This window comes from Leucoraja erinacea, chromosome 3, assembly GCF_028641065.1.
Source record: "Leucoraja erinacea ecotype New England chromosome 3, Leri_hhj_1, whole genome shotgun sequence".
NCBI lineage: Eukaryota > Metazoa > Chordata > Chondrichthyes > Rajiformes > Rajidae > Leucoraja > Leucoraja erinaceus.
In genome coordinates, this window is record NC_073379.1 from 7,223,767 (window position 1) to 7,238,399 (window position 14,633).

Below are 14,633 nucleotides of genomic sequence, written 5' to 3' on the forward strand. Positions count from 1 at the left end.
ACATCCCGGAAAAGTCATGCAATAGTTAAAACATAATTAGCATAGTTTAATATTACATCTTACAACAGTAGTGTAATGGGCCTGTCCCACTTAGGCGATTTTTTTGGGTGACTACAGGCGACTGCCGCAAAATTTTCAGCACGTTGAAAAATGTTCGGCGACAGTGGCGACAATTTTTGCCGTCGTAGGTTGTCGCCAGGTGTCGTAGGTGAATTCCATTAAAACCAGTCCCTGGCAGTCGCCTAAAGAGTCACCTAAGTGGGTCAGGCCCATTAAAGTAGTGTTGTGCAAAAGATGCTGAAGAACATTTTTTAAGGTAGACAAAAACGCTGGAGAAACTCAGCGGGTGAGGCAGCCTCTATGGAGCGAAGGAAATAGGCAATGTTTCTCCAGCACTTATGTCTACCTTCGATTTTCCAGCACCTGCAGTTCCTTCGTGAACATTTTTTTAAGTCCGCAATCTACTCTGCACACGAGACATTTCTAAGCAGTATTGATAGAAAACAAATCAGTGCGTGGAGCACGTCCATACGAACACGCACAGAGGACGAGCAAAAGACTGTTTGTGAGAGAGATTTTATTGTTTCATTTTAGGAAAGAGAACCTTATTAATTTAGATAGTTACCTGAACTATTTTGTCTCCAGACTGAAGCAATTTTGAAGCTGGCCCTTCAGGCTGAACTCTTGTTACAAATATACCCTGAGGAAAGAATAAATATTTCATACATAACTTTAAAACAACTTTTTGGCATACTGTTACTTTCCAGTAACGTTTACGGTTTGTGGCACTAATGAGGCTGTAGCCAAATGATGGGAAATCATCCAGCTTGGATTTTTTTTATTTTTTTTATTTATTTATTTTTTTTTATTAGAAGTACGGTAAATTACAATACTACATAACACATATATCTTAATACATTTTTTGTACCGCTTCATTTTTTTTGAGCTTTAAGAAAAAGGTAGAAGTAGGGAAAGTAAAGAAAGTGCGCGAGAGTCGTGAAGTGCAAGAGTGTTGGGAAAAGAAAGCCCCTTAGAAAAGAAGTTAGAGAAGGAAGTAAAGTGAGGAAATAGATCCTAGAAAAGAAAGAAAAAGAAAATAGGAACAATCGCTCTATTATAACATTAAACTCCGCAGAAAGGGGACTACCAACCAAGTCTGTTTTTGTTTTTTTACCTCCCGTTACCAGGTCCTGATACCACTTATTTATTTATTTGTTTATTTAAATTACTATTGCACCTCATACTTGTAATAGGTCCAGAAACATAGACCACGTCTTTTGGAATTGGTCTGCTTTACCTGCTAAGAGGAATCTCATCTCTTCCAAATGTAATGTTTCAAACATATTTGATATCCACATTTTTATTGTTGGTGTGGGCGCATTTTTCCAGAATTTAAGTATAAGCTTTTTTCCCATTATTAGCCCGTAATTAAATAAATTCTTCTGAAATACGTTTAGTTCAGGGTTACCTTCCGATATTCCGAAGATAATCCATTCTGGTTTTGGTACCAGTTTTATTTTGATTAATTTTGAAAAAATATCAAATATTTCATACCAGAATTTTTGGATTTTTGTACAAAAAACAAAAGAGTGCGTTATGGTAGCTTCTTGACACAGGCATTTATCACAGATTGTCAGCTTGGATTTAAAGGGAGGCTCAGAAAGACTCAAAAATTACACTGCATTTGTGTTCAAGCTGCCTGGCTGCACGAAATGATGACTCGGTAACTAAGCATGACTGAAATAACCCACCCAAATACTCACAGTGTCATCAGGTCTGAAAGGATTCCCTCGACCACCGATACCGCCGGATATGCTGAAACCCAGCTCGGGATTCTTGTCTATTTTAATATGCATCTGAAAAAGAATGAAAAATTATTTCCTTTTACTTCAAAGCGATATTTTCTTAACATGGCGATATTAGTGTGTGTGTGTGTGTATGTGTGTGTGTGAGTGAGGGTGGAAGAGGAGGGGAGGGGGGGGGGGGGGGGGGGGGGGGGGGGGCTGGGGGGGGGGAGGGGGGAGAAAAACTGGGACCGGGGGCGGTGAAGGAACGAGGGGTCAGGGAAAGGGCAGGAACATTTACATTTAACGCGCCAAGATTTGAACTGGTTACAAATTTCACATCAACGCTGAGCATGTACAGCAATAATCTTACTGATCTGTATGCAATAAGGAATTTCACTGCACCTTGGTATAAGAGATAAGGCAGTGACCCGAAGGTCAGAAGCCAGGGGTCCCCCCTTAAACCCCCCCCCGTCTGTACGGAGTCTGTACGTTCTCCCCGTGATCGCGTGCGTTTTCTCTGAGATGTTCAGTTTCCTCCCACGCTCCAAAGACATGCAGATTTGTAGGTTATTTAGCCCGGTATAAGTGTAAATTGTCTCTATTGTCCATAGGATCATGTTAATGTGTGGAGATCGCTGGTCGGTGCGGACTCGCCTGTTTCTGCGCTGTTTCTCTAAGCTAAACTAAACTTTAGAGCCAAAGATAGACACATAAAGCTGGAGTAACTCAGCGGGACTGGCAGCATCTCTGGAGAGAAGGAAAGGGTGACGTTTCAGGTTGAGACCCTTGGGCAGGTGAGAGGGGAGGGAGCCCCATGGTGACCAGAAGGGGCACACTGTGCTGGACTAACTCAGCTGACTGAATCAGTCTGGCGAAGGGTCCTGCTGTCACCTATCCAGGTTCTCCAGAGATCCTGACTCACGGAATTACTCCAGCACTGTGTCCTTTCAGTGGGTGAAGGACTCGCTGGTGCGTATTGTGTGTCGGGAGTGGGGTCAGATGCCGATGTTTAGTTTAGAGCTACCGTGCGGGGAACATGCCCTTCAGCCCATCAAGTCCGTACCGACCAGTGTTCCCCGCACACTAACACCATCATGCACACGCACACACACACGCGAGGGACAATTTATACATATACCAAGCCCATTAACCTACAAGCCTGTACGTCTTTGCATTGTGGGAGGAAACGGAAGTTCTCGGAGAAAACCCATGCGGTCACGGGGAGAACGTACAAACTCCGTACAGGTGTAAAAAAAAAGCAAAACTGCCCCCTGCGTATGTGTGTGTGTGTGTGTGTGTGTGTGTGTGTGTGTGTGTAGGATAATGTTCAACTAAGATCGCTGTTCGGCATGGACTCGGTGGGCCAAAGGGCCTGTTTCGGCGCTGTATCTCTAAACGAGACACTCCATGGAGCTTTAGAGACTTGGGGGAGATGTTATTAGCAGGCCAGGGGTGGTCGTTTCATTATCATGTGACGTCTGTTAGTCCAGAAAAACAGATAAAGCCAGAAAGGCCCTGGAACCAAGGGTGCTGGAAAATCAGTGTTTAACCGGTGTAGTTCCACTGGGTGGTGCCGTCAGCGATGGCAGCCTCGCCAATGGTCTATCTGTCCTTTCGTATTTTTTGGTTATCTTTAGTGTGTTTTAAAAAGGTTGTGTTAATGTTGTCTGGTTTGTTTTATGTGGGGGGTGGGGGGAGTCGAGGGTAACGTTTTTTCAATCTCTTACCTTGCCGGAGAGGCCGTGGACTTGCCATCGGAGCCTGCGATCCCTTGCCTGGGATCGACGCTCCAACCACGGCCTGCGGATTTAGCCATCGAGGAGCTCGCAGTCTCGGTTACAGACTGATGTCGGGAGCTCAAGTCGGAGAAATTTCATCCAGCCCCGACCCAGGGTCCGATCGCCCAGCGCGGGGGAGCCGAGATCCCCCTCCTGATGCGGGAGCTTGATCGCCCCGATGTGGATGGCCCGACCGCCGGCTACGGGAGTCAGTCCATCCCGTCAACGGAGGGCTCGAGGCCCCCGACCGCGGGAGAACAATGAAGGGAAGAGATTGGACTTATTTTCGCCTTCCATCACAGTGACGAATGTGGAGGAGTCACTGTGGTGGATGTTTATGTTAAAATGTATTTTGTGTGCTCTATTCCTTTTTATTGTATTGCAAATCAACATCCTCGTATGTTGCAAAACATACTTGGCTAATAAAGTATGATTATGATTCAAAGGGACTTTATTGCCACATACCTAGACAGTGACATACTTTGCTTTGCACCCAAATCGACATATGATAAAGTACCTGGACAAAGTAAATATTTTCCACTGTCCATGTCAAAATTGAAGCTGGAACGTTATATTTACCTATGGGTGATATAATTCTTGGTGCTTACCTCTTGCTGTATGATATCACGGCATTGTCTCAGGGGATGGCTCATGGATATTCCTTGTGTTGGCGTGTACGGCGGCTGATGAGATACCTTCAGCATTAGGTAATCGATCAGTTGCTCTCTGGAAGGATGTCTCCCAACTGTTACTTGGGACATGGCATGGTGGGGCTGGTTGTTGTTCATTCCTACCCTTGGAGGTTGGTACATCTGGCCATTTGTCAAAGACACCTAAGTGTGAAATTATCAATGATTAATGATAAAGGGCGACATGGTGGTACAGCGGTAGAGTTGAGGCCTTATAGCGCCAGAGACCCGGCTCCCATCCTGACTACCGATGCTGTCTGTACGTTCTCCCTGTGACCACGTGGGTTTTCTTCAGGTGCTCCGGTTTCCTCTCAGCCTCCAAAGACGTACAGGTTTGTCGGTTAATTGGCTTCTATAGATGGCAAATGGTCTCTGGTGTGTAGGGGATGATCGCTGGTCAGCATGGACTCAATGGGCTGAAAGGCCTGTTTTCCAAACTGAAAGTCTAAAGTCTAATGGCAGCACGGTAGAGTTGCTGCCTCATGCCCCAGTCCCACTTAGGAAACCTGAACGGAAACCTCTGGAGACTTTGCGCCCCACCCAAGGTTTCCGTGCGGTTCCCAGAGGTTCCCAGAGGTTTTTGTCAGTCTCCCACTACCTGCTTCCACTACCTGCAACATCCGGCAACCACCTGCAACCTCCAGGAACCGCACGGAAACCTTGGGTGTGGCGCAAAGTCTCCAGAGGTTTCCGGTCAGGTTTCCCAAGTGGGACAGGGGCATTACAGCGCTTGCAGCACCAGAGACCCGGGTGTTGTCTGTAAGGAGATCGTACGTTCTCCCCGTGACCCGTTTCGGTTTTCTCCAAGATCTTCGGTTTCCACACACATTCCAAAGACGTACAGGTATGTAGGTACATGTAAGAATTGGCCCTGGGTGTGTGTAGGATAGTGTTAGCGTGTGGGGTCGCTGGTCGAGTGGACCCAGTGGGCACAAGGGCCTGTTTCCGCGCTGTATCTCTAAACTAAACGAATGAACTTCAAACCCACATCTACATTTCATGAACATGCCGCATAATCAACCTTCTGAAAGGATGGGAATAGGGCCCATCTTGGATGAGGTGCAAAAGCAACCCCGAATGATTTTCTGATTTTCCCCGATCTTTGATCTTTATTTCCAAAAGACCATTAACTCTTTAATTTCTTATATATAGATTAGTCATCAGTCAATACAGTGTGGAAACAGGCCCTTCCGCCCAACTCGCCCACACTGACCAACATGTCCCATCCACACTAGTCCCATCTGCCTGTGTTAGGCCCATATCCCTCTAAATGAACCAGTACCAGTCTAATTGTTTCTTAAATGTTTTGATAGTACCTGCCTCAACTACCTCATCCAGCAGCTCGTTCCATACACCCACCAAATCGTTACCCCTCAGGTTCCTATTAAATCTTTCCTCCCTTACCTTAAACCTTTGTCCTTAGGTTTAGACACACATTTTGAAGTTGCTGACCATGTACAAGACTGGAATAGCTATATCAAGCCACATATGTTTTTTATTTCAATGGAAACGCTAAACCAATTACTCGAACCATATCAGAAAAGCCTGGAGACTTTATGTGTTGGAAGAATTCAATAAACATTCCCAATGAATAAACGTTTTATCTATAATAGATGGTTTGAATGACGGATTATTAGCTATTGGAGAAAGAAGAGATAGATTTCTTAGTTTAAGAGTAAATTTTACTTGTCTCCAAATTCGTAAAGTGCTATGAATAATCGGGTTTTTCTTGTATATTGTATTCTTCAGCTTTATTGGTGGGAGAAGGATCGCTCCTATATTAAATGGCGAACAATCCTCTCTCTCCATTAATAACCAATCTACCTGTTGACATGAATTGTCCAGCCAGTGAATTACATTTTTAATATTCACTGCCCAGTAATAGTACATGAAGTTGGGGAGCGCCAGTCCAACGATTTCTTTGGGTTTACGTAAATGTTGTCTATGAATTCTGTGTGTTTTATAATCCCAAATAAAATTTGTAATGTGGGAATCAAGTTTAAAAAAAAAAATTTTAGGTATATATATCGGTAATGATTGAAATGTAGAGAATTTGTGGGAGAAAAATCATTTTTATGGCATTTATTCTGCCTATTAGAGACATCGGAAGTGTTTTCCAGAATTGAATCAGAGCGTTTAATTTAGTAACTAAAGGCAGGAAGTTTGCATTGAATAAAGAATTATATTTTCTGGTTACTTGAATACCCAGGTATTTAAAATTTTCTGTAGCAATTCTAAAAGGAAATTTTAAAAGGTGTGTTGACTGTTGGGGTTTTATCGCCATGATTTCGCTTTTATTCCAGTTTATTCTATATCCTGAGAAAGAACCAAATTCCTCTATTAGATTTAATATATTTGGTATACTAACTTGAGATTTTGTAATGTATAATAATACGTCATCTGCATATAATGATATTTTATTATTGGAATGTTTAGTATTACAACCGTGAATAGTCGGATGCATTCTTATACTTTCCGCCAAGGGCTCTATTGCAAGAGCGAATAGGTGATAATGCACAACCCCGTCTATTGCCTCTGGATAAGTGAAATTTCAGAGAGACTATGTGGTAGGTCAATATTCTAGCAGTCGGCCTGTCATATAGAAATTTTATCCATGAAATAAAGTTCTCTCCCATCTGAACATTTTGCAGTACTGTGAAGAGGTATTCCCATTCTACTTGGTCAAATGCTTTTTCTACATCTAATGAAATAATTGATATGTCTTCTTCTTCAATTTTGTGTGAATACATTATATTAAAAAGACGTCTCAGATTATTAAATGTGTCTCTTAGGTATAAACCCCGTTTGATCCGCATGTATTAATTTACTAACATATTTACTTAATCTTCTTGCTAGAGTTTTCGCTAGTATTTTCTGATCTGTATTTAATAATGCCTCATAAAATCTTTTATAAAATTCATTACTGAATCCATCTGGTCCCGGTGTTTTACCATTCTTCAGTGAGTTTATTGTCTCTTCTATTTCTTTGAATGAAACGTGTGCTCCTAATTCCTCTTGTTCCAACGGATGAAGTGTTGGGAGATTACAGTTGTCCAGAAAGTTTATAATTTTATTGCTATCTGTTGTTGTTTTGGATGTGTATAAATTTTGATCAAATTGAGCAAATCTTTTATTAATGTCTTTAGGCAGCATTAGCAATTCACCTATATCTGATTTGATTTTTAGAATAGTATGATCCTTTTCCACTTTTTTCAGCTGACGTGCCGGAAGTTTGTGTGACTTATCGCTGAATTCGAAATTTTCCTGTTTTGTAATTTGAAATAATCCAGTGACTCTTGCAGATAAAATTCGGTTTAGTTTAAATTTCAATATTGCTATCTTGTTGTCTTTACCTAGAGTTGCATCTTTCACGTTTCCTAAATCAAGTTGTCTAATTTGTTCTTCTAGTTGAAATTGTTCCATCCTATTCTTTTTATTTTGAAAAGCTTTATGTGTTGGAAGAATTCAATAAACATTACTCTCACGAACACTCTCTTCGACGAGAGTTGTGTAACAACCTCTTTCACAGCCCCCCTTTGTGATTCCTCCTGTTCTCCAGCTCTTTGTTCTATATCTCTCGACATAGCCATCCTATTTCTCTGTCGTTTCTCTTTCCCCCGAGTCTCAGTCTAAAGAAAGGTCTCGACCCTAATCGCCACCTATTCCTTTTCTCCAGAGATGTAGTCCGACCCGCTGAGTTAATGTCCTCGGTGTAAACCAGCATCTGCAGTTCCTTCTGTGGAATTCTCTGCCACAGAAGGCAGAGGAGGCCAATTCGCTGGATGTTTTCAAGAGAGAGTTAAATATAGCACTTCGGGCTAACGGAATCAAGGGGTATGGGGTGAAAGCAGGAACGGGGTACTGATTCTGGACGATCAGCCATGTTCATATTGAATGGCTGATCATTGAAGGGCTGAATGGCCTACTGCACCTGTTTTCTATATTTCTATAACATGACTATAGACTCAGAAGGCACTGCAGTTTGTGTTCACCTCACTGAATGGCAGTGATCACCCTGGATTAACCTGTCCCACCAAGAATATTTAATTGCTTTTAGTGCTGTGTGCTGTCGACAATTTCACAAGAACCGCAAGAAATAGCAGGGAATTGTGGACGCAGCCCAGACCATCACACAAACCAATCTGCCTTCCAGTGACTCCATTTATACCTCACGCTGCCTTGGCAAGGCCAGCAGCGTAATCAAGGACTAATCGCACCCTGGCCACTCCCTCTTCTCCCCTCTCCCATCAGGCAAGAGGTACAGAAGTGTGAAAATGTATTCCTCCAGATTCAGGGACAGTTTCTTCACAGCTGTAATCTGGCAACTGAACCGTCCCCTCACCAGCTAGAGTGCACTCTTGACCTCCTATCTACCTCATTGGAGACCTTCGAACTAACTTTAATTGGACTTTATCTTACACTAAATGTTGCACTAATGTAGGTGCAAGGAGTCTCTTGTCCAGAGTAGGGGAATCGAGGACCAGATGACGTAGGTTTAAGGTGAAGTGGAAAAAGATTTAATAGGAATCTGAGGGGTACATTTTTTCACACAAAGGGTGGCGGATGTATGGAACAAGCTGCCAGAGGAGTCCCAACATTTAAGTAGCAGTTAGACAGGTACATGGACATGTCAGGTTTGGAGGGATATGGACCAAGTGCAGGCAAGTGGGACTAGTGTAGTTAGGACATGTTAGCCGGTATGGGCAAGTTGGGCAGAAGGAAAATTTCTCAATTTTAATCCAATAAAAACGAAAAAAATCATCAACTAGCAAAATGAAAGAAAACGTTGCATCTGGTGTACAGTGTTTAAGAATGGTCAGCAAATTACAATTGAAATACTCCAAAACATGTTCGAAAGTTATAGGAGCATAATTTCGACCATTCGGCCCATCAAGTCTAGGCGATCTTTACCTCTCAACCCCATTCTCCTGCCTTCTCCCCATAATCCCAGACACCCGTACTAATCAAGAATCTGTCGATCTCCGCCTTAAAAATACCCAGTGACATGGCCCCCACAGCCGTCTGTGGCAATGAATCTCACAGATCCACAGCTGGTGATACTGGGTAGGTGCTGGGTAGAGTCGTTTACCCAGAGTAGGGGAATCGAGGACCAGAGGACACAGTTTCAAGGTGAAGGGGGAACGATTTAGTAGGAATCCAAGGGGTAACATTTTCACGCAGAGGGTGGTGGGTGTATGGAACAAGCTGCCAGAGGACACAGTCCCAGAGGAGGCTGGGACTATCCCATTATTTAAGAAACAGTTGGATAGGTACATGGATAGGACTGGTTTGGAGGGTTATGGTCCAAGCGCAGGCAAGTGGGACTAGGGTAGCTGAGACATTGTTGGCCGGTGTGGGCGAGTTGGGCTGAAGGGCCTGTTTCCACACTGTATCACTCTAATGACCTACCTGGGCTAAGCACTTTCTTTTGGTATTTCGTACTCTTAATGCAAGTCAAGTCAAGAGTGTTTATTGTCATATTGTCAAGGGAGTTTATTGTCATGGCCAACATGTCCTAACTACACTAGTTCCACTTGGTCCATATCCCTCCAAACCTGTCCTGTCCATGTACCTGTCTAACTGCTACTTAAATGTTGGGAACTCCTGTGGCAGCTTGTCCCACACATCCACCACCTTTTGTGTAAAAAAGTTACCCCTCAGATTCCTAGTAAAGGGGCTGTCCCACTGCACGAGCTAATTCAAGAGTTCTCTAGAGTCTCCCCTGATTCGAACTCGGAGAATTACGGTAACGGCCGCTCGTAGGCAATCGGGGCTCTCGTGGACATTTTTCAACATGTTGAAAAATCTTCACGAGTCTTCACGAGCTTACCACATTTCCCGAGCACCTGCCGTTAGCGTTACGAGCTGCTAAGAGACATCCCGAGCTCCGACGTACCCGCTATGTACATTCTACGTGCTTACCACATGTTTGATTTTTTTTTTAAACTTGGGAGAGCACTTGAATTAGCTCGTACAGTGGGACAGCCCCTTAAATCATGTGTCCCAGATGGGACAATGAAAAATCTTGCTTGCTGCAGCACAACAGCGCATTGTAAGCATAAATACAGAACAGTGTAATGCATCATATGTTCATGCTAAGCTAACTAGTGCGCAGTACACCTCACAAAGTATATTTATTTACATAGCTATCTGGGATGTAGTACACTTAATGCAGTATACTTACTTTCCTTATGGTGTCCGACGGTATATCCTTCATACCAATGGTTCCAGTTGAGTAATTATGTGGCCCAATGCTAAAGACATCATCTTGACCTGGGTCCCCGATGCTGTTACCTTGCGATGGATACTAAAAGTAAAACGGGAAAAGAATACCGCACAGGATGATAGTTTTGCAGAGGTGACAAAATAATGATAGCATTTACATATCATTTTTTAAAACTCAATCTTAGTGAAACATTGATTATATAATAGTTATAAATATGAGTATATTTATTATATATAGATGTACAATATTTAATATCGATTATTGATTAATATTGATTATATATTGATTAAAGAAAGTAAGTTCTGAAGCACGAGCTTAATTTCCCACCTGACCCAGGTATTTGGTCATTAATGGAGCGTTTCCAAATGTCTCTGTGTGCAAGAGTGAGAAATCCTCGTACATAAGGTCATACAGTGGCTTGCAAAAGTTTTCGTACCCCTTGAACTTTTCCACATTTTGTCACGTTACAACCACAAACGTAAATGTATTTTATTGGGATTTTATGTGATAGACCAACACAAAGTGGTGCATAATTGTGAAGTGGAAGAAAATGATAAAATGGTTTTCAAATTTTTTTACAAATAAAAAACTGAAAAGTGTGGCGTGCAAAAGTATTCAGCCCCCGAGTCAATACTTTGTTGAACCATCTTTCGCTGAAATTACAGCTGCAAGTCTTTTGGGGTATGTCTCTACCAGCTTTGCACATCTAGAGACTGAAATTTTTGCCCATTCTTCTTTGCAAAATAGCTCAAGCTCAGTCAGATTGGATGGAGAGCGTCTGTGAACAGCAATTTTCAAGTCTTGCCAGAGATTCTCAATTGGATTTAGGTCTGGACTTTGACTGGGCCATTCTAACACATGAATATGCTTTGATCTAAACCATTCCATTGTAGCTCTGGCTGTATGTTTAGGGTCGTTGCCCAGCTGGAAGGTGAACCTCTGCCCCAGTCTCAAGTCTTTTGCAGACTCGAACAGGTTTTCTTCCAAGATTGGCCTGTATTTGGCTCCATCCATCTTCCATCAACCGACCAGCTTCCCTGTCCCTGCTGAAGAAAAGCATCCCCACAGCATGATGCTGCCACCACTATGTTTCACAGTGGGGATGGTGTGTTCAGGGTGATGGTGCAGTTTTCCACCACACATAGCGTTTTGCATTTAGGCCAAAAACTTCAATTTTGGTCTCATCTGACCAGAACACCTTCCTCCACATGTTTGCTGTGTCCCCCACATGACTTGTGGCAAACTGCAAACGGGACTTCTTATGGCTTTTTTTCAACAATGGCTTTCTTCTTCCCACGCTTCCATAAAGGCCTGATTTGTGGAGTGCACAACTAATAGTTGTCCTGTGGACAGATTCTCCCACCTGAGCTGTGGATGTCTGCAGCTCCTCCAGAGTTACCATGGGCCTCTTGGCTGCTTCTCTGATCAATGCTCTCCTTGCCTGGCCTGCCAGTTTAGGTGGACGGCCATGTCTTGGTTGGTTTGCAGTTGTGCCATACACTTTCCATTTTCGGATGATGGATTGAACAGTGCTAATTGAAATGTTCAAATCTTGGGATCTTTTTTTATAACCTAACCCTGCTTTAAACTTCTCCACAACTTTATCCCTGACCTGTCTGGTGTGTTCCTTGGGCTTCATGATGCTGTTTGTTCACTAATGTTCTCTAACAAACCTCTGAGGCCTTCACAGAACAGCTGTATTTATACTGAGATTAGATTACACACAAGTGGACTCTATTTACTAATTAGGTGACTTCTGAAGGCAATTGGTTGCACTGGATTTTATTTAGGGGTATCAGAGTAAAGGGGGCTGAATACTTTTGCACGCCACACTTTTCAGTTTTTTATTTGTAAAAAAATTTGAAAACCATGTATAATTTTCCTTCCACTTCACAATTATGCGCCACTTTGTGTTGGTCTTTCACATAAAATCCCAATAAAATACATTTACGTTTGTGGTTGTAACGTGACAAAATGTGGAAAAGTTCAAGGGGTATGAAAACTTTTGCAAGCCACTGTAAGTGATAAGAGCAAAATTAGGCCATTCGACCCATTAAGTCTACTCCGCCAATCAAACATGGCTGATCTATCTCTCCCTCCCAACCTCATTCTCCTGCCTTCTCCCCATAACCTGACGCCCGTGCTAATCGAGAATCTTTCTATCTCTACCTCAAAAATATCCATTGCCTTGACCTCCACAGCCCTCTGTGCCAATGAATTCCACAGATTATCCACTAAAGAAATTCCCCCTCATCTCCTTCCTGAAGGAACGTCAAATTCTGAGGCTATGGCCACTGTTCCTAGACTCTCCCGCTAGTGGAAACATCATCTCCACATCCACGCTCTCCAGGCCTTTCACTATTGGGTAATTTGGTTTGGTTGGGTTGGGTTTCACTGTTCATGCGCACCTATTGAAAATCACTTCACTTCTGCAGGAAGGTCATTGACCCCAGACTTTGATGGTGTTGCTCTCCATAGAAGTTGCCTGAACTGCTGAGTATTTCCAGCATTGTTTCTATTCCAGGAGTCTGGACTATGTTGTTCTGGAACCACTCGCAAGGGCAGGACATTATACATACACTATCAAGTTTTGATTTGCACAATTTCATTAATTTCGCAAACAGCGACGCAGATGAAAAGCCTGGATAGAGTGAATGTGGAGAGGATGTTTCCACTCGTGGGGTAGTCTATGATCAGTGACCATAGCCACAGAATAAAAGGATGTGTAGCTTTATAAAGGAGATGAGCAGGAATTTCTTTAGTCAGAGGGCGGTGAATCTGTGGAATTTATTGCCACAGACGGTCAAGTCAGTGGATATCTTTAAGGCATAGATTGAGAGATTCGTGATTAGTAAGAGTGTCAGTGGTTATGGGGAGAAGGCAGGAGAATCGGGATGAGAGGGAGAGATAGATTGAATGGCGGAATAATCTTGATGGGCCAAATGGCTTAATGGTTTTTATAGCTTTAACACAATTTAAAGCTTTCTAAAAAAGATTTTAACAAAAGTTTAACAATAAAATATTCACAAGCAGCTGATAAATGGCATAATGTGTGCTGCTGTACACCAAAAGTTTATCATTTCATGAGAAAGAACTGTGGTCAATAATGGCCGATAATGGCCAATAATGGAAAATAACTCAAGCGAGCGCAGAGTCAAAAATGGAAACGACATAACATATCAGTCATTTTTGACAGCTAATTGAACCTAGAGCTTAATCGTTTATAACACTACGCTTTTTTAAACATTGGAAACCTTACAACTGGTATCCATATAATAACAGTCAATGTGGCATATTGATTAGTAGGACTGGATGTTCCAATCCCTAAGGTTCTTCACCACAACTGACACCCAATATTCTTGGGGATGACCACTAGGTGATTTTGCTACCAATCAGACACATCTTCAGTTGTGTAGCTCAACGTCACTGGGTGTTTCGGCCTTTTATCACAAGATCCCTCAGTCGAGGCAGGCCCACCGCAGGGTGATCAGCCCTGGGTGTGGGTCTTATGGTTAGCCTCTAGATGGTCACGTGACAGCCCAGACAGCATCTTTTCTCTTTAGCCACAGCCAGTGACTGCTCCATTCTGCTTTTTTCCTTCCATCTTCCTCTCCACCGTTGATAGTGACTGGTTGGGCTCTGGACTCGTGTCCGTTGGTGGGACAGTACTTGGTAGAGCTTCGCCTGGGATGCTGATACCCTGTGGACTGTGGTAGTTAACCTTCCACTGGGCTTCACTCGACTGATTTGGCCTACATCTTAGAAGGTAATGGTCAATGCGAGGCCCCTCACCAAGCTCTCCCAGGCCCTCCCAGGCAAAATGAAGTGTCTTTGCCATTAATACTGAGCGTTGGAAACATGTGCACAGAGCCTGTGTTTTAATGCAAACTTTCATATTATATTACAGTGAATATTTATACCATCTTACAAGCAGGGCCGTCTGAACGCACGGGCACGCTGGGCAGTTGCCCGGGGCCCCACGAGTATAGTGCTAATCTATATATTGTAGAACGTTATTATAGAACATGAAAACGGAGAAGATCATCGCAAGTGCGCGACGACATATTTGATTTGGCGTAAAGTGTCGGGGCCCCAGTGCACTGCTTTGCCCAGGGGCCCATAATGCTGTTAAGATGGCCTTGCTTACAAAAGG

At 43.0% G+C, this 14,633-nt stretch overlaps 1 protein-coding gene across 3 annotated transcripts in view; it reads right to left on the minus strand.

The window, feature by feature from the left end:
* erbin (erbb2 interacting protein) overlaps positions 1-14,633 on the minus strand; it is a 272,303-nt gene that overhangs the window by 10,132 nt on the left and 247,538 nt on the right. For all 3 annotated transcript variants that reach the window (XM_055631977.1, XM_055631965.1, XM_055631973.1), the window contains exons 21-24: positions 10,439-10,561; positions 4,174-4,398; positions 1,764-1,856; positions 626-700 (exon numbers count right to left, since the gene is read on the minus strand). In XM_055631977.1, coding sequence (XP_055487952.1) covers positions 626-700; positions 1,764-1,856; positions 4,174-4,398; positions 10,439-10,561 — 516 coding nt within the window. The remainder of the gene's footprint in view (positions 1-625; positions 701-1,763; positions 1,857-4,173; positions 4,399-10,438; positions 10,562-14,633) is intronic.